General features: G+C 32.8%; 1 protein-coding gene across 4 annotated transcripts in view; it reads right to left on the minus strand.

Annotated features, from left to right (window-relative positions):
* Phf3 (PHD finger protein 3) overlaps positions 1–21,485 on the minus strand; it is an 88,542-nt gene that overhangs the window by 13,982 nt on the left and 53,075 nt on the right. For all 4 annotated transcript variants that reach the window (XM_076858524.1, XM_076858523.1, XM_076858522.1 and 1 more), the window contains 6 exons: positions 19,073–20,861; positions 12,952–13,261; positions 9,256–9,439; positions 5,163–5,310; positions 4,923–5,079; positions 1,317–1,433 (listed from right to left, as the gene is read on the minus strand). In XM_076858524.1, the coding sequence (XP_076714639.1) occupies positions 1,317–1,433; positions 4,923–5,079; positions 5,163–5,310; positions 9,256–9,439; positions 12,952–13,261; positions 19,073–20,861 (2,705 nt within the window). The remainder of the gene's footprint in view (positions 1–1,316; positions 1,434–4,922; positions 5,080–5,162; positions 5,311–9,255; positions 9,440–12,951; positions 13,262–19,072; positions 20,862–21,485) is intronic.

The raw sequence follows: 21,485 nt of genomic DNA on the forward strand, positions 1-21,485 counted from the left end.
GGGAAAAGAATGGAGTAAAGGAAGTAAAGATGGGTCTGCTCATTTTTATTGCCTTTGTTAAGGGCAAATCATCCGTTATAGGAAGAAATCAGATATGGGGCCTAAGGAAAAAAATAAGTTCATTTTCAATGCAGATGATACTTGCAGCCAGTTTCAAAGCATGAGAAAGGCCAGGCAAAGTGGCACGTACTTAAAATGCCAGGTAATCAGGAGGCTAAGAAAGAAGGATAGCAAAACTTAGATCAGTTTCTGCAACTTACTGTCTCAAAATTTTAAAAAATAAAATAGAAAGGGGCTGGGGTCACAGCTCAGTGGTAAAACACCCTGGTTTAATCCCCAGTACCAGGGGAAAAACAAAGAGAAAACTTAAAAAAAGAAAATTCTACAGGATAGGCATATGCATATTTGTGATATGGAGGCAAAGAAGAAGAGGTAAGATGTTAGGTAATACAGTCCAATATCTCGTTGTAACAATAGCTCTAAGTCATATACTCACTTACTCTTTAAAGGTATTTCAAGTTCACAATCCTCAACTGAAAACTATTGGCACCCATTAACTTTCAGAACTTTTCAGTTCTAAAAATGCAGTATGGAGTACACACTATATGTTTTAATAATACTCCAGTTAAATCTGAGATATTACCATAAAATTAAACACACAGTATTTCTGTGAATGTGAACACTTACACACGGCAACTCAGGTCAGGTTTTATCAATAAATTAGATCCATATTTTAAAAAAAAAAAAAACTTATTTTTTCAGAGTTTTTGAAATTTAAACTTCAAATAATAAAGAACTGTAAATTAGCACAAAATTTTTATTTGGACTTATTTCATTTGGCTCTATAGACTACCAATATTCATAATACCTTCAAACTATGTTTATGAAAAATACATATGTGATTAAGGAAAAAATTACCTATTTTCCCATTCTTCTGATTGCGAAAATACAACAATAAATCACAAAGCAATTCTATAGCCTAAAATCAGAGGAAATGAAAAAACCCTGCAGGGATCAAGAAAAACAGAAGAAATTTGAGAAACAGAGGAAGCATGCATCAGCAGTCCCAGATAATTGAGAGACAGGAGGTAAGCCCAGGAGTTCAGGCCAGTCTGGGCAACATATCAAGATCCCCATCTCTTAAAAAAAAAAAAAAAACGAAACTAGAAGAATATAGCAGAAACAATTAGAAGAACACAGAACAAAAAATCTTCCTTACTGCGTATTCTATATTGAATTTATCTCTTTATATTTTTCCCTAATGATGGAAAAATATAGGTTTTGATAATCAAACACATATTTATAGATATTCTTACATGTCTGTTTTCTCTTCGTCTCCAAGCAGCTAACTCTTTAGAAGCTAGTTCTTCTGGACTCATTCTTATAAGATGGTCAGGAGTTACTTCTCCTTTCAATACTTTTTTAAACAGTATCTGAATGGATTTGAAAATGTAAAGAAAAAGAGAGAGAAACATTTTTAAAAGAGAAGCTGCTGTATATAAGCTTGTAATAAATAAAGATATAATGTTGAAAATTCATTTACAAATACTTAATGATTTCTATGTTACATAATACACAAAGTTAAACCAAAAGTTTATATTGTAAGGCAGCAAAATATACATTTAATATAAAAATCAACACAGTGGAGAAGCATATATAGAGGGACCATTATAGACCTATTCAAAAATTGTATTAAGTCTATCCAGGGACATATTCTGTCATAATAACCAATCCATAGTTTAGAAGGGAACTACCTAAAAGAGATTTACTCAATATCGTCCATATTTTAATATTTTACATGTTTAAATTCTGATAGTCTCGGATGCGACACAGTGTAAATAATCAAATTTAAGAGAAAAATCTAAAGGAAGTCAGTCTTTATTTAATTACTAAGGAAAAGCTAGATTATTCAAGAAATATCTGGGGCTGGGGTTATGGCTCAGTGGTAGAACACTTGCCTCGCATGTGTGAGGCACTGGGTTCAATCCTCAGCACCACGAAAAAAAAAAAAATAAACAAAATAAAGTTATTGTGTCTGTCTACAACTAAAAATTTAAAAATTTTTTAAAAAAGAGAAATATCTGATTTCTCTTGGGCAATAATAGCATATTGCATAATGTAGACTTTAAGTATAGTTCAAGAAAATACTTAAATCACATATAGTTATCCCTCAGTATCTGCAGGGGGAATGGTTCCAGGACTTCCCATGGACACCAAAATCCTCAGATGTTTTAGTTCCTTATAAAGAATGATATACTATTTGCATGTCACCTATGTACTTGCTTGCACACATGTCATGTGACATGTCACAACATCTCAGTCAACAATGGGCTGCATGTGTGATGATGGACACAAGATTATATCATTTAATGACAAACAAGATGTCATTAACTGTCTTCATTTGTGTAAATATGCTCTTTGAAGTTTACACAATGGTTCAATTCACAATGTTAAATTTTTCAAAAAGCAGCCCTGTTGTTAAGGGATGCATAACTATAATTTACACCATCTCTAGGATTACTTATAATATCTAATACAATGTAAGTACCATGTACATCATTACTAAACTCTTATTTAGAAGACATAAATTAGAAAAATAAGTCTGTACATGTTTAGTACAGAGTCAATTTTTTCCTTTTTTAAAAATTTTTTTTAGTATTTTTTGACCTGCTAATGGTTCAATCAGTGGATCAGAATGCAAGGATATTGAAGGTTGACTGTATTGCAGTAAATATCCTTATAGAAATTTATATCACATATGTTCAAACTTTTACATAAGAAGGTCACATTTAATTAATATTCTATTATCTAGAGTCATCTGTAACACAATTACTGCTAAACTTAGGTAAATGTAACACAAAAGAGATCAATCATGTTTAGAACTTTGAAAATGTTCACTGCCATCACTTCTGCTTAGTATACTCACCATAGGTATACCTTTGACACTAACACACACAGGTTTGAGCTTTCCCTAAGTCTCAAATAAGAAATCTCAAGAAAACACAGATTCAACAAATGTTACTCCACTGATAAAGATATTTAGAACTAAAGTTATGTTGAATTTGGTAAAAATTGTTTAGTTTTTTTTTTTTTTTTAAGAGAGAGAGAGAGAATTCTTTAATATTTATTTTTTGGCAGACACAACATCTTTCTTTGTATGTGGTTTTGAGGATCGAACCCGGGCCACACGATTGCCAGGCGAGCGCGCTACCGCTTGAGCCACATCCCCAGCCCTAGTTTTTTTTGTTGTTGTTGTTATTGTTGTTACATTCTTATTGTGTTTCATTGGAATTATTTTGGGTTTTTGCTGGAAGCCATCTATATATGAACCGTACTTGAACTAAAACGATGTTGAACCCATTAGACAGGAAAGCCTGGTGTTGGGAACTCCCAGCAGCAATCCGGCTGGTTTGAGAACACCTGGTTTATGTGGCTTCCTACCTAGCTCCATCACAAGTTCAGCACAGCACCAGAGATGGAGTGACCCACTGGAGCCACATATAGCCTCTCAAAGATTAATGTGGCTTACCAAAATGCCAATCAACCTGTTTACTATAAGACCCCTGCCACACTGAGAAGTACCCAACCAAGACTACCAAGACTCATGAAACCTTATCCCTGCCTTTGATGTACTCCCCCTTAAATAAAGAATCAGAGTCTTTGTTCAGTTGTTCAATTCCAGTTCCTATCAGGACTGTAAGATCTATCAGATGCTCTACTTTTTATATCTAATCTCTGGCTCTATCTTTATTTCTTACCAATTATTTCAGAATTTATTTCCCAGACAGCTCACACCTTCTGAGCAGAAATCTACCCAGGCAGGGTGTTGCTCACCCTGCAATAGGGTTTTTGTTTGTTTGTTTTTTATTTTTTTAAATTTATATATGACAGCGGAATTCATTACAATTCTTATTACACATATAGAGCTATAGAGCACAATTTTCCATATTTCTGGTTGTATACACAGTATATTCACACCAATTCTTGTCTTCATACCTATACTTTGGATGATAATGATCATCACATTCCACCATCATTAATAACCCCATGCTCCTTCTCTTCCCCTCCAACCCCTCTGCCCTATCTAGAGTTCGTGCTTCCTCTCCTTATCCCAGTATGAATCAGCTTCTTTATATCAAAGAAGACATTGGCATTTGTTTTTTTGGGGATTGGCTAACTTCACTTAGCATTATCTTCTCTAACTCCATCCATTTATCCAAATGCAATAGGGTTTTTTTGTTTTTGTTTTTTTTTTTTCTTTTCTGAGATCAATTCTATGTTGCCCAGTACAACTCTGAAATCCTGGGCTCAAGCAATCCTCTTGCCTTGGCTCCTGAGAAGTTGTGTCTACCAGCATGCACCACTATAACCAGCTCTATTTTCTTGTTGTTTTATTTTTTTTTAAATCTAAATACTATTTATGTTTTTAAGGTGTGCGGCTCTATTTTCAGATTTAAATCAAAAGTAATAATATAGTGTTATGAAATTTAGCTTAACAGAGTTTTCTGAAGAATACATATTAAAAATTTTTAATAGTTTCAATTATGCAAGGAAAATTCACATAAACCAAAGTAAGACACGTAGTATTTTAACATACTGATTATATAACACTAAGTACTCAGTACTATGAAAAATTCATAAAGCAGTAACATGAACACTATTATAGCTGTATGTTGTAAGCTGCGGATACTGCTAAGTGGCAGAGTGTCTGCTTAACATGCATAAAGTCCCGGGTTCCATCCCCACAACAACAAAAATGAAAACAAAACAAAAAAAAATCCACATGTTCTAAACTAAGAGATAATTCTATAATCTCACTTCAATTAATAAATTATAGATCTACTATAGTACAATCTTAGATACTATGTATTCAGAAAAGTTGGAAGCATAAATATTCATAGGTATGAGCAAAACACACTTACATTGTTTTTAGGATCTTTCAGATTGAACATCAAACTTCTATATTTGTTTTTATATTTAGCATCTGTGTCCCGAAAAAAAGAAAAAAGCTCTTTTTCAATTTTTGTGGCAACTTTTGCTGCTTTTTCCTCTGGTACCTTCAAATTTGAGTCTGTAAGTCTTAAAAATTAGAACAATTTAATTATTTTTCAAATATATGAAGCATATATTATGAAATATTCTGTAATAACAACGTGTGTTACCTTTTCATAAGAATATCTTTAAGAGAATGTCTGACACTTTGTCTGATCTGATCTGCAGAAGGCTTGGAAGTTGAAGCAGCAGGAGGATGTACATTAGGCATTCCTTTTTCAACTTTCTTCTTCTTTATCTCTTGCTTCTCATGAGAACCTAATTTAAACAAATATCAAAACTTTAAATTATTTGTAAAAAACACATTTTCCTTTATAATGGATAATGTAAATTTATAATCAAAATTGACTAGTTAAGTCACTATTTTAGAAACAAGAACTCAAAGTCCATATTGAAATATTCCTGACACTGAAATTCTAATTAATAGTGATTAAAAAGGTGGCCCTAAAGTTACAAACTAAATATACTCTTTTCCCAATTTAAATAATGATTTTTCAAAGCTAGTTACTTTTCATGTGTATGTATCAATTAGCTTTTAAAAAGCTATTTTGAAATTTTGACCTGAACTTATTAGGTTAGCGTATAATTAAGTGACCCTACCTAATATCACAAAACTAGTCAATCTCTTGTTCTACTTGTGTTTGATATTATTAATTTGAATGTTAAGGTCTGCAATTGGTTTCTCTACATCCTCATCAACACTTGTTATCTTCAGTCTTGCATACTGGGTGGGATCTCATTGTGGTTTTGATTTCTATTTCCCTGATTAGTGATGCTAACCATTTTTCCAATCCAGTAAAAGCATGGCCTCAATTTCCCACAGTCAAATTTTATTAGATAGTACAACACTATTACCACTCCTTTACCTATCTCTATCAGGGGATGGGATTAGGACATAACTTTCCTATACTCAAAGTACACAACCAATGAAATTCCACATCATGTACAACCACAAGAATGGGATCCTAAATAGGATAAGTTATACTCCATGTATGTATAATATGCCAAAATACACTCTACTGTCATGTGTATCTAAAAGGAACAAAATAAAAATTTTAAATAAATAAATATCTCTATCAGGAAACCACAACTCTGCTGAAAGCCAACTTTCATCTTTTACCCAAGCAGGTTACAAACATCTAAAAGTAACTGGAGAAAAATATGCACTATTATTTCCAGATATCATTTTAAATCCATAATCATAAATATTGAGTAATTTGAGCTTCCACCCTAATCTTATCATATTTTCCCAGCAAATTTTTTTCCCATTTTCCGAGACATCTATTTCACACTCTTTTTCTGAATCTTCTCTAACCAACAAGATTTGACCACTTCATATTTCACTAACAAAAGAGAAAAATGTCATCTTACAAGTCTTCCCATCATCAAATCGACCTATCCATCTTCTCTCATAACACAAACCATGTTCCCTACTATAAACTGAGCATCTCTAATCAAAACATCCAAAACCTGAAAATTTTGAGTTTTACACTAAAAATTTTTCAGATTTTGGTAAGTGCAGTAAGACAAAGAGAAAGAAAGAGAATCCAAATAAGAAAGGAGGTAGTCAAATTATCCCTGTTTGCAAAAGACAAGATTTTATACATAGAAAAACATAAAGACTCCACTAAAAAACTAAAACAATAAATAAATTTACTAAACTTGCAGGATACAAAAATCAATACACAAAAGTCATTAGCATTTTTATGTGCTAATAATGAAATTACTGAGAAATTATTAAGACAGCAATACCATTCCCAAGAACCATAAATAAATAAATAAATAGCATCTAGGAATACATTTAATCAATACAATGAAATTTATAAAATGCTGGGTGAAAGAAACTGAAGACACACATACACATACAGACACACAAAAGGAAAGACCTTCCATGTTCATGGACCAGAAGAAATGAAGTATTGCTAACATGTCCATATTCTTCCAAACAATCTACCAATTCAATGCAACGCTTATTGAAATTATCAACAACATTTTCCACAAAAGTAGGAAAAACCACTCCTAAAATTTGTATGGAACCACAAATCATCCTAATTAGCCAAAGCAATTCTGAGCAGAAAGTTCAAAACAGAAGGCCTTATATGATACTGACTTTAAAATATACAACATGAGTAATAGTAAACAATAACAGCATGGTTCTTGCACAGAAACAGATACATAGTCCAGTCCAACAAAACATATAATGTTCTGTGAACCCCCCCCTCAAATTTACCTATTTACAACCAATTGATTTTGAACAAAGGCAGCAAGAAAAGTTTCTTCAATAAATGAGTGTTAGGAAAACTAGAAAACAAACATGTCATAAAGTATCCTCTAGGGGCTGGGGATGTGGCTCAAGTGGTAGCGCGCTCGCCTGGCATGCGTGCGGCCCGGGTTCGATTCTCAGCACCATGTACAAACAAAGATGTTGTGTCCGCCGATAACTAAAAAATAAATATTAAAAAAATTCTCTCTCTCTCTCTCTCTCTCTCTCTCTCTCTCCTCTCTCACTCTCTCTTAAAAAAAAAAAAAAAAAAAGTATCCTCTAGAAAAAAATTCCTTGATCCCATATCCACCTCTAGCTATATATAAGGGTAAATACATGATACAATATATATAATATAATGATAAACATATATATAATATATAATAAATATAAATATATGATATTTAAGAAACTATCATATATCATTTATATTTCCTTAAGTAGAAAAACACCGTGAAAAAGTTATATGTAATAAATATCTGCAGATCCTCACCTTTGCATTCTTTCACAAACTACTGGGTTTTCCCCTTACTGCTCCACTGAAACCATTCTCATCAATGATCTCTATTGTACTAAATCATAGGTTTAACAGTATGTGTTCATCTTATTAGATGTCCAAACAGCATATGACAATTAAATATTTCCTGCCTCCTGAAACTTCATCTGTCCTCAAGCCACCACGGTCTCTCAATTGTCCTATTTCCTAAAAGGCCATCTCTCAGTCTCTTTTGCTGGATTCTCTCCTCCTAGCCTCTTCCTAACTTCCATAACAACTATGTACTGATCAATCCCAAATTTATATACTGATCCCCAAAGGCTTCTGTCAGCTCCAGACTTTTCAAAGTTTTAATGGCCAAAATATAACTTTTCAACTTTCTTCCCCATGTTAGCATTGTCCTCATCTAAGTAAACAATGCAACACTTTATTCAATCAAGACTTTCTTTTCTTCATCAGCAAGTTCTGTCTACTCTATTGTAAAATATATCTTAACTTGACCACTTTTCCCTATTTCCATTATACATCTGCTACAAGCTACCATCATTTATTTCACAAGATACTGCTACAGATTCCTAACAGGTATATGATTTTTCTTTTTTTTTTTTTCTTTTTTTTTTACAAAGAGTGAGAGAGAGAGTGAGAGAGAGAGAGAGAATTTTTTAACATTTATTTTTTTTTCTTAGTACTTGGCGGACACAACATCTTTGTACGTGGTGCTGAGGCTCGAACCCGGGCCGCACGCATGCCAGGCAAGCACGCTACCGCTTGAGCCAATCCCCAGCCCAATATATGATTTTTCTTGTACCCTCCTACAATCCAATATTCACAGATCAATGAGATTGACTTATCATTCCCTTATACAAAACCCTCTAAAGGCTTCCCATAACATTCAGAACAAAATATAAACCCTTCTCATGGTCCCACAATACATAATTTTCTATAACCTCATCTTTGATTAATATTCTATACTGCATGCATTACCTTCAAATGACTGCATGTTGACTTTCTTACTCCTCAAATACCAAGCTTGTTACTGCCTCAAAGATTTCACTTACTTATCTCTCCAAAAACTCTATACATTTCCTCAAATCTACAAGTTACCTCCTTCATTCTATCTAAAACAGAAGTTCCCTGCACTCTCCCTGATTGTGGCTCTCTATCCCACTACTATACTTTTTCTTCACAGGCTTTAAGATAACACTCTCTTCTTACTTGTCAACTTATTTTCTGCTTCTCCAACTAGTATCCAAGTGCCATGAAGGCAGGGGCACTTAAGTTCCCAGATCTCAGAGTAATACTTTTGAATTACAAATAAGGCCAATCATATAAACTATCACTACTGCTATTAAAATATCAAATTTTTAAAAATCCCCTATTTATTAATTGTGTACAAAATAAAACAAATAAATTAGCATATAATAATTTATTTTAATAACACTACCTGATTTTGAAGCTTTTTCACCTGTGCAAATAACAGTTGTAGACTCTTTTGGTATTTTCTCATTTTTTTCTTCTGAAGATCTCCGCGGTAAAACTGGTTGTCCCATCTTTCGAAGAGGAGCTAGCTGCCATTTTTTAACTTCAGTATCTCTACAGTCTGATGAATTTTTGCTTTCACCAGACTCCTGGAAAAATAGCACTTAATTCATTAAAATGCATACCACTAAATAATCTTTAAACAGGAAACAAGCCTCAATAGTATATGGATAAAAAAAAAAAAAAAAAAAAAAAATCAACCTAATTAGTATTACTATCTCTTAAGAACAAACATTTTGGCAAGGTGTGGTGGTGCATGCCTGTAATCCCAGTGGCTCAAGAGGCTGAGGTAAGAGTACTGAGAGATCAAAGCCAGCCTCAGCAAAAGCAAGGCACTAAACAAGTCACTGAGATCCTGTCTCTAAATAAAATACAAAACAGGGCGAGGATGTGGCTCAGTAGTCGAGTGCCCCTGAGTTAAACCCCTAGTACCTGCCCCCCACCAAAAAGAACACATATTTTATGATAGGTACAATGAAGCATGCCTGTAATCCTAGCAACATGGAAGGCTAAAGAAGGAGGATGAGGGCTGGGGATATGGCTCAAGCGGTAGCGCGCTTGCCTGGCACGCGTGCGGCCCAGGTTGGATCCTCAGCACCACATACAAAAACAAAGATGTTGTGTCTGTCGAAAAACTAAAAAATAAATAAATATTAAAAAATTCTCTCTCTCTAAAAAAAAAAAAAAAAAAAGGAGGAGGACGATAAGGCCAGCCTCAACAACTTAGAGAGGTCTGGTCTCAAAATAAATAAACAAAAAGAGGGCAGGGTGTGTAACTCAAGGGTAAAGTGTCCCTAAGTTCAATCTCCAGCATCCAAAAAAATAAATAAATAAGTATAGATACATATATAGAGATAGATATTTAAAGATGTACAAAAAATAAGCCTTATTAGTAAAAAAAGATTTGCTTTCATTCAAAATCCATTTGTTATACACCTATTTTTTGCAAAACACAATAGCCTATAAAAGAAGGGAGAAAAGGGCAAGAGATTATGTTCCCAATAATGTTAACAGAAAGAAAATTAGGCATAAGGTAAAAAAGAGGTCTTAGCTAGCTTAGATATGCAAAAAGAAATTGTGGAGAAACAAGCATTTCATTTTTCACTATATTTCTAAAGCAAATGAAGTCACACTTGCCTACGTAAGTGTATAAACTGAGTTCTCAGTATGCCTACTGACAATTTTAAATCCCAGGGGCAAAATAAACCATCCTTGCTTCTCTGGTTCTAATTATAACCCACAAAGAATTACTAATGAAACTAAATTCTGAGATCCTTGGTAGAAATTAATCACACCAAACCTATGTGCTTGAAAGACAGAAAAATGCTGTGCATTGACAAACATATGATCGTAAGTTTCTAAGAGTATACATATAAAAAGATTATTTTCTCTAGAATGGGAATCTTCTAATTTTTTATTTACTTGGGTTTTTTTATTTGTTTTGTTTTTGTTTTTTACCCCTCCAACTACACTTCCTTGACAATAACAATACATTTTGATATGTTATATGCCTAAATCTGATAGTACCATGCCATACAACAGAAACTCAATAAATGGCTCAACATAAAAATTTAGGGATAGGAAGTGATGTTTAAAATGCAAATTCCAGGGCTGGGGATGTGGCTCAAGCGGTAGCATGCTCGCCTGGCATGCGTGAGGCCCAGGTTCGATCCTCAACACCACATACAAAGATGTTGTGTCCGCCGAGAACTAAAAAATAAATATTAAAAAAAAAATTCTCTCTGAAATTCAGATTCCATAAACTAACATCAGACATGTTCAAAGATTCAATAAGTCACCATCAACATTAAAAAAAAAAAAAGGAAGAAAGCAACAATCACTTGGATGGTACATACATTTTTACAAAATCAGACTAACCTCAGTTCCTTTTTGGATACAGATACTAGAATAGAGGCTATATACAAGAGGTGATAATTAAGAAACTTTCCAAAGACATGCTATAAACTGTTTAATGGAGCTCCCAGGTCTATATTATAAATTATTTTGATGCTGACCAAACTAATAAATAGAAAATATCAGAAGGACAGAATCTGATTCTCAAAAAGTAGAACAGATAATGTTGGATTCTGCAAGGTTTTGAAAACTGGTACTTAATCCAGATTTGTTTCATAAGTAGTGTCGGAAAGAACTTTAGTTTATAAATCAGGGGAAAATAAGGGGAAGATTCTGGAGAAACAATCATGTACTTGAATCTATTATCTTCCCTATTATACTGTAGAAAGATTAGTCATCAGGGATGCAAATTTCAGCTCAAACTGAAGTATTTTCTAACAAGTGGAGCTGTTTAAAATGAAGATGTAGTCCCTTGCAATGCTTTTCAATATAGAAACTGGACTTTCACTTAGAATTGTAAAAAATATTAACAAAGCAGAATAGTTGGGCTAAAAGGTCCCTAGGTTCCTTCCAACTCTAAAATTCATGCTATCTTTTAGATTATCGTACTTGTCGATTCTTAGGTATTTGTTGCTACTATTTCCTTCTCTGCAGTATTCTATAACAAATTAAGGATTTAAAAAATCAAAGGTAATGAAAAGACAAGAAAATTCAATGAGATAAAATGCTGTGTCCTTTATATTGCTCCTGTTAAGCATCTTGAAATTTCTTTTTTTTAATATTCATTTTTTAATTGTAGTTGTACACAATACCTTTATTTTACTTATTTATTTTTATGTGGTGCTGAGGATCGAACCCAGGGCCTCCATTTGCTAGGCAGCACTCTACTGCTGAGCCACAACCCCAGCCCCAAAGATCTTGAAATTTCTATTAGAAAACTATTTCAGAAGGTCTAGCCACTCAGGAGGCTGAGACAGAGGATGGCATGGTTCAAGGTGAGCCTCAGCCTGGTTTAATCCCCAGTACCAAAAACAAAAAAACAGAAGAAAAAAAACACTTCAGAAAATAGTTAAAAATGTAAGATCAGGGAAAACTGACCAACCTTTTAGGAGAAAAATAATGAGGTGAGAGTTCCAAGCAAATATGGGGCTGGGACGGGGATGAAAACTAAAAGTTATTTTAAAAGTAATTTTTTCCTTACAGGAAAAACAATAGAAAAAAAATCTTCCAACTTGAAAATAATAATGCCAAATACTTAAAAAATTGACATTTATGTTCTAAAAAGCTTTTTTAAAAACTTGGCAAGCACAATTTATACTTACAAACCACAAGATCACACAAGCATCCTAACAGACGATTCTATTCAATTCTAAATGTCAAATTATAAAGTACATATTAAAGTCTTCAAATTTTGACTTAATCAAAGAGTTTTTATCATCTCAAAATTTATCAAGTAAATATTTCACTGTTTTATTCAAATTGAAAGGCTCTGAAATGCCTTTAAAAAAAAATACAGCCTCTACAGAAATAGCACAAAGAACCATGAGAAATAAGACTTGCATATTCTGAAGATGCCACCATTTGGTTTCACCATGATTATCCAAATATTCTTAAATAAATTTCATTTTTAAGAAAACATAAAAAATAACTGTACATCAGAAAAACTCAAACCTTGAAATTTCAAAATTCTCACGGTTGGTTCACACAAAATTCTTAAAATAACAAAATGTACCAATAAAAAGCTCACCCGTTTTAAAATTTTGACCTTGTGCTTCACTGTATCATCTATGTATTTGGTTTTGTCATTTGTTGTCATGTGCTTTGATAACCCAAGCTTTTCACATTCCATTGATTTATCTTCACTATGGACTTCAACTGTAGCTTGGTTTTCCAAAATATCTGTGTCTAATATCTCAGTCTTTTTATCTTCTTCAGCACAACATTTTACACACACATATTCTTTGTCTTCCTCTCCCATTTGTTGTGCTTGGGAAAGACTTAACCCAACACAATCACCATGAAACCAGTCATCACATCTCCCACAGCCAACCATAAACCTGGAAAAAAAAAAAAAAAGCAAAAAACAACAAAAATTGTGATTTTTTTAAAAAAATCAATGTCAAAAGTGAGACTAAATTAAATGTTCAATATTTGATTTTCTGATATTCTGCATGTTTTCATCTTTACCCATTCCATTAGTTCAACATGGAGCAAATTTCAAAGAACATGATGAAAATGGAATTTCTAAAACTTCAAATTATTTCCTCTGGCATGAGAAAGTATTAGAGTGGGGAGGACACAAACAACACACCATCACAAATAAAAACAAAGGACAACAGATCTGTCCATAAAGAATGCCACATAGAATAAATTACAGAATCAATTAATTTCTCCAGAGGAAAGTGATTTCTGTGATAATTTCATCATAATCCATTCAAGTTACAGCTACAGTCTTAGAAATCATGCATAAAATTGGGGAAGAATTGTTTATCCAAATTATTTTAAGTGAAAAGGAAAAAAACAGCAACAAAAACTAAGTAAAAACTAACATAAGGGGTCTCTAAAACTGTTTATTAACCAGTATCACTTAAGCTCAAAATATGCTTTCATTGTGTAAGATTCAGCTGAAAAATGTTTTTATAAACTTTTGGGTGAGAAAGATATTCCTACTAATGCCCAAGTGCTTTAGATAAAAAACTTGTTTTCCAAAGGATTAGTATGCAACCTTGACATGATGGTAATAACATTCAGATTCAATCTTAATTCCATTCTTCTGGTCAGTCTTTCCCTGTACTGCACTTTAGTAGCAAATGCACTAAACAATAAATCACTAATCACACTACCAGTAAGTCTAAAGACATGAGATTCATCATTCCAAAAATGTTTTGCCCTCAATTATAATTTTAATTACTTTAGAATAAATTGGCAAATCAGATATGTAAACAGCAATGTAAGGGAGACATTATCTCCTTTACATACTTTTTAATCTGTTGTTAGGAAAACTACAAAGCTCACTTCAAATATTCATGTTTTAACATTTTCCTCCGTCCTTCTTCAGGCTAGCAATTCACGGTATGTTTTAAAGACTTCTATCTTCTTTAATCATTTAAGGACTTGTCTAGTCTACTGATTTTGACACCACTGCAATCACCAAGTGCCAAAATTCTTTTAAAACTTTTAGTCTGTAGGGCACATTAGGGCACACCTGTGATCCCAGCAACTTGAGAAGTTGACACAGGACGATCACAAGTTTGGTACCAGCCTAGGCAACTTTGTAAGAACGTGTCTTTTTAAAGTTTTTTGAAAGGAGATGTAGCTCAGTGGTAGAGTGCCTCTGTGCTCAATTCCCTGTAGTGGGAGGCAGATAGGGGCAGACTTGCAGTCCAACAGGAAGGAGAAATTGTAAAGGAAATACACTGGATTGTAGAGTCAATCTACTCTAAATAGAGCAGGTTGGAGATCCTGTTTAACACTGAAAATACAAAAATTAAAATCTTAACTATACATCCTCACAAGGTGTTTTAAAATCACACCAAATACCTCATTCCTCCATAGCAGCACTTGCTTTTCTCCTGACTCATGTGCCTTTGCCAACTACTTCTGTGCCTTGACTTCTTCAATGTTTATCATTCTTAACCTTCATTGGTTATGGCTGTGCTACTTTTATCAGGTTAAGTCCTCGTCTTTCCAATGATGCATTTGGTTTGAAAAATTTAAAAAACACATTTTGGATTTACAAGGCATGAAAAAAATTCAACAATGGAATATTTGTTTCTGAGACAGAAATAGAAGATCTCTAGATAACAGAGGTGATGTCTAGATTTGAAATCCTTGATGGCTTCATAATGTTTCAGTGATAAAGATATTCCAGCCAAAGGGGAAAAAAAGGTTTTAATAATACAGGTGCTTCAATGTCTTCATTTCAAGTTGCAAAGTTAAAAGCATTATTTCTGAAAGCAACTAATATGAACAGACTTGAAATACTTAAGGAAAGCTAATGGTGATGTCTCTTTACTTCCACAAAGCTGGTTTATGATTTCTTCAAACGAAGTCTGAAATGATTTCAATAAGACACAACTTGAAAACCTGGACTATGCTTTTGTGCCAAATCCTATTCTAAATGTCAAATTATAAAACACATAGTATTTTCAAATTTTTATTTAACTTAACCAGAGAAGAATAAGTTATGATCATAAAATTTTCAAGTAATTATTTCACTGTGCCTTACTTCAAATTTATTTTGGACATGTCTCAAACTTAAGAGGCTCCAAAAAGTTAACATCTAGTGCCATCTACAGATGATATCTTAATAGTTTAGGTTTTATGTTAAAAACATGCAGTTAATCAAGGGAAAACATGATGTTGGTAAAAATAATTTCCACAGGGGAAAATGAAATGCACTTTAAATGGAACTAATTCTCCAAAAATGTAAATGGTGATTATTTTAAAATCTAAAACTTAGAAGTACCATGAACTTTTTAAGCTATACTTTTAAAAATGGATGATTTTTCATATACATACACACATAAGGAGTTTATTTTCTTCCCTTTCCGGGTTACTGTACTTTAAAAACATGAGGAAGGGGGATGACACAGTAGGGGTGCACAGTACAGCAAGAGGTGAAGTAGCTAATAATTACTCTCCCATTTTTTTTGCCCTGTCCTTGCATTTCTGGTTACTCAGAAGAGAAATTAAGGAAAATATTGTACCATAGATGCTATGGTAATCAATACTGATCTAAAATCACTGTGTAGGATTTAGCTCTGGATCATTTAACTGAACCAAATTAGTATAAGTTAGTTAAGAATCATTTTGGCATTAGCCAAAACACATTCTTAGAAAATTTTCAAGTTTCTTCAAAGTAAACTACAGAAGCAATAATGAGAACTTCTACTCAACAAATTTATGTCACAAATCACTAACACTTTTATGTGTTATAAGATGGGCCTTCAGCTCTGAATAATTTTTAGTGTCAGCCTAGACCATGTTACTGTAGAGTATATTTGTACTCATTATTCTAAGATTAAAGAATTCTATTTCACATAAACATTAAATCATTTGTTATTACAACAATCTAATATGGAGGGGAAAATATATCTATAAATATTTTGTCTACAAAATTCTGAGAAAAATCAGAATCATTAGTTCTCAGAAATAAGTTTTCTTATTTGAACGTAAATCTATGAATACATTTTACTAAGAAGATTTTTTTTTCAATTTTAAAAACATTATCCAAAATACTAATCTATAACGAGGGCCATGAAAGTACAATGCAAATTAAAGAGGGCCATGAAAGTACAATGCAAATTAAAGATACAAGCATCTTTTGAAGAATTAAGGAAGTAGAAACCACAAGGTATCTAAGACTTTGTTCTTTCAAAATGCTAACTAGCTGATGTTAAAAAATTCAAAAGTTGCATTTATTGAAAAACGAAGCGTTAAATAGTTTTTAAAACAACATTCTTTTGGTTTTAAGCTGAATTAGGAAGCAGCAGCAAAAAAACCTTATACAGCATCTTAAAGAGTTAATACCTACTGTCTTTAGGATAAATGTAGAAGTTGCTTATCACATTTGGCTATGCCATGAATCTCTCTACTACAAAATATAATTTCCAGCTGGATGCACATATCAGGAGATTAATACCAAATGCAGTGTGTGTAAAATGCTGAAGTTAAAATAGTCTTTACAGAAGCAAAGTTGTCACAAGGGCTAACAATGTCAGATCTGTGTATTAACAAATAACTTTCAGTGTGGCTAATACATGACATCAAAGAGGACTAAAATTATTTCTAAAATTTTCCCTTAAATAAGTTCATATTATTACATGTGGATTAAAATAGGAAAATTACTATGTGAAATGTACATTTTGAGTAAATGCAATATAATAAAGCAGAGAAGGCTAGTTGATATGTAAAGAAAAAAGCAATCACTTAGTCTTCTTTATTCACAAGACTGAAGAATTCTGCAAAGCTCCTTCCAAAACTGATTGTTTCCAATGTTTATATATATATTATCTAGGTCAATTACACAGGGTGAACCCAAAATTCCTATACATCTAAAAGTCATTTTCCAACTGGAGGAAAGATACTCTAGACAATATAGAGTAGATCTCAAAGGTGGCATTAGGTTTAAAAAAAAACTTCTTTAATAGAACTAACACATATCTTCATTTTATGAAAATAATTGTTGATGTTGATGAAGTATTAAAAAGCCTGGACAAACTCATGAAGACTGGGTCATTAGAACAAAAGTTTATCTATTAAAAAGCTACAATAGAAGGCCTGGGGTTATAGTTCAATGGTTGAGCGCTTGCCTGGCATGCGTGAGGCACTAGGTTTGATCCAAAGCAGCATATAAAAAAATAAATAAATAAAATAAAGATATGCTTAAAAAAAAAATAAAGCTACATTATAATGTACTTAAACACAGCTTCCAACTCTATGCCCATGTTTCACTTAATGCTTCTATTCCATTTCTCTGACCATATGTCAAGGTGATGATTTTTAGACGATTTTAGCAGACACAAAAGGGCTGGCTTTTATTAAAAGGCTACTTAAAAGCACCATCTAACTCTTAATTCTTAAGTCTAAAAATAGTAGGCTCATTTTGAAATATCAGAATAAGGTGTTTTATATAAAAAACTATAAAGACCATAAAAGTAGGGACAAATGTAGCACTGTATTCAAAAAATCACAATGTGAAAAAACTGGAATATATTGTTATGAAATAACCCCAGATGCTGAAAATAAGCCTTGTACTGACCATAAATCATAAAAGAAGAAACTCTTTGACATAAAACTTATTTTCTAGAGAAACCCAACTCTTCCCCTCTTCTTCTCTCCTAACAACTCCTCCCCATCAAAATAATGTATTACAACATACTTCACTAAAATTGTCCCTCTCCAAATTTAGTTTCATTTTTATTTAGTCTGACAGTGCTAGGAAAAGTCACCCTAATATTAACTTTCATGAATAAAGATAACATAATAATGTACAAGTTATCATTTCCTTTTATCGTATCAGCGTTGACAGAAGTTCCAACAGCAATGTGAACACTTGATCATGACAATCTTGTAGCTGCAAATTCCACTTCATCTTGTTTCCCTTTTCTTAAAAAATCCAGTAAATAAAAAAAATGTATTGGAGTGGGAAGGCAGTGTCATAAAACTATTAATGGAATTCAAAAAAAGAATAATGAAAAGTAATGCTAAATAAACTATAATTTTGAAAGACTAGAACTCACAAAAAATTACTGTAATCACTACAACATTCCAAAAGGAAATACATGTTCTCACTATTTCATGTTACATACAAAATTCACTGTGTAATTTAACAGTTGTTTCAGCTATCAAATTTCATTCCAAAGTCAAGTTTGACAGTTTTGAGGTGATAGTATTAAGTCTTTAATGTGCATTTAAAAAAAAAAAAACTTCAAAAGAAAATTAAATTTCCATTATGACCTTCATACTTTATTACTAGTTCTTCTCAAGCCAAATAGAATGATATATAACTTACAGTCCCAAGGCAGTGTAACAATTTTCCGATAAGCCAAAGTTTTTAGTATCTTTTTCAGATGTAATTACTAAATTACACTCTCTCTCACTGGTTACAATATAACATTTCTGTATATATCAGCTATTGGTCAGACTATGCTTTTAAAAATGTTCTGGGATGATATATTTGTAATTTCAGTGGCTCCATCTTTCTATCATTTATCCAGGATTGATGAGGGGTTTTTTGGTTTTTGCAAAAGTCTTTGTATATTAAATAATTTCTGTATATATAAAAAAATTCTCACACTAATCCCACCCGCCACAAAACCAATTTCTCTTCAATGTATACATCACTCATACACACACACACACACCTGTTGCCATGTGGTTTTTTGCAAAACCCACACTGCTTGCTGGGAGTCCATACATATTTGCTTTCAAATGAAGAATTATGATCTGAACCTTCTTTTTTTACAGTAGCTATGTTGTCTGGAATGAATAATGGTGGTTCATCCAAAGAAAAACTTCTGCTGCTTCTTCTCTGGCGAGGTTGTAGGTTTTTCTCAGGTTTTTTTAGTCTCAGTTTATCATCCTCCTTAGAATGCTCAAGGCCTGGGTGTTCAAGCTCTTCTTTCACATGACTAGTGATTTTCACTCCTGATACCTGCTGCTGAGGTTTATGGCACTGTTTCTGGCTGGAATGTAGTAAGTGTCCAGTTTGTGCAGGATGATGAGGTTCTTTAGAGCAACTAGGGTGACCAGGAAGAGGCTTATCACTCAAAGAATGAGTTAAAGATTTGCAAGTTTGCACTACATTTTGATCCTGTGATGTCTTTCTCAATACAGAATGAGCTTGGCTTTTCATAGATTTAGCCCCAGAATTATAACTCTGAGTCTTTGCATCCTTATCAATTTGTTTTTTTCTCACTTTGACTGGTCTATGAAAATTTTGCTGAGATTCTGGTTCATCAGCATTTCGTTTCACACTTTTAACATTAACTTTAGTCTTGTTATGCACTACTTCATGCTTTGCTGCAACAATTTTCCTTGGAGTATCTGTGTTCATGTTTTGCTTAGAATGAGTTACAGGTTTTGTGTGTTTGGATTTTGTGTTTTTTGTCTCTAAGCAAGATACACTACTTGACTGGCTGCTCCTATCATTCTGAAGGTTTGCTGTATCATGAGGCTCCATTTTAATGTTTTCAGTAATATCCAACTGCTTTGAATTTTGGTCAGGCACATCACAAATAGCATTTTCTAAAATATTAGTTTCTGGTTCAAAAGGACTAGTATCAACCACCTCTGAATTTGATTTATTAAACTCAGTGGTCTTTAGCTGAATATCATTAGACTCTGTGTCTTCACAAGAACCTAACGGTTCCACTTTAGTTCTTTGAAGGGAATTCTCAGCTTCATCAACAATATCCACGGTATTCTTCAATTCCAAATTACATTCAGTCACTTTATCCGCTGAACTAGGCAAATCTACAAGGTTCTTCTCTGTCTTATTTGGATCTATACAAGCAGTATCACCAGACATACCAGAAGAAGATTCAGGTTCCTCAATAATTTGGTCATCCTCATGAGATAATTTTGCTACCACCTTTGATTCTTGTTCAAGTTTTCCCTTTGCCCTCCTTTCTTCAACAGTCTCATCCATTTTACCTGAAATGGAATCATTCTGTTCATCATCTTCTTTACCTGAAAACTGAAACAATGGGCTACTAACAGTCTTAATTTTACCTTCCATCAGAGTTTCATTTTTCTTTTCTTCAATACTAACACAAGTCTCTGAAAGAAGTGGACTATTTAATTCATGAGATGGCACATTTGCTTCTCCCTGATTATTATATTTATGCTTGGAATCTAATCCATCTTCTTCCTTCATTTCAAGACAAGATGACACTGAAGAATGACCTGAAGACAATGATATTTCTGGTACCACTTCAATCTGTCCAATGTGTCTGTTGCTCCTTCTATTCTCCTTATGATACTCAGGTTTTAGTGATGTAGAAACTTCTTCTTTAATCTGACATTTATCTGGTTGTTTCACCCCTGCTTTAGGGGTAGATACAGTCTTCCCAGATGCTTTTTTTGTGCTACTCAAAGGTGCTGCATTTGAACGCTTGGCAATAGTGCTTTGTCGCAAACTTCTTACTTGTTCTATCACAAGGAAAAAAATAAATAAAAATAACTTAGCTATTTTGCCATGTGTTTTTATCTCAGTACAATTTATATAATAATATATCACTTCTTTATTCTGAGCTCTAAAACTTATATGAACATTTTAATAAAAATGCTCATATATACATTAATATATACATCAACTCAATCAAAGTTCTTTGAATTCTGCTGGGGTTAAAAAAAAAACAAAAAAGCAACTATACAACTCAGACTAATACTATAACCTAATACAAAACACATTTTCATCAGGTTTCTCTTCCATAAGAAGTATTAAGTAAAAATAAATGACCTTCCTTTACATTAATGCCCAAAGAAAGACCATCATACATTTTAAATACTAAACATTTCCAAACATATAAAACTGAATAAATTCAAACACTAATAAAATCCAAACTAAAACTATCTATCACAAATAGGATCTACATGAGTTGAGATAAAACCTCAAAAAGTCTAATTCCTTTTTTCAATGTATTTACCTTACCTCACAATTTAACATTCAAGCTATTCCTAAGTAAGAGTATATGCCAGAGTACAATACATAGATTATCAGAAAAGAAAATTAAAATTTAAAATACCTAAACCAAGTAAATGTATCAAGATGAA

This window comes from Callospermophilus lateralis, chromosome 6 (assembly GCF_048772815.1).
Source record: "Callospermophilus lateralis isolate mCalLat2 chromosome 6, mCalLat2.hap1, whole genome shotgun sequence".
Taxonomy (NCBI): domain Eukaryota; kingdom Metazoa; phylum Chordata; class Mammalia; order Rodentia; family Sciuridae; genus Callospermophilus; species Callospermophilus lateralis.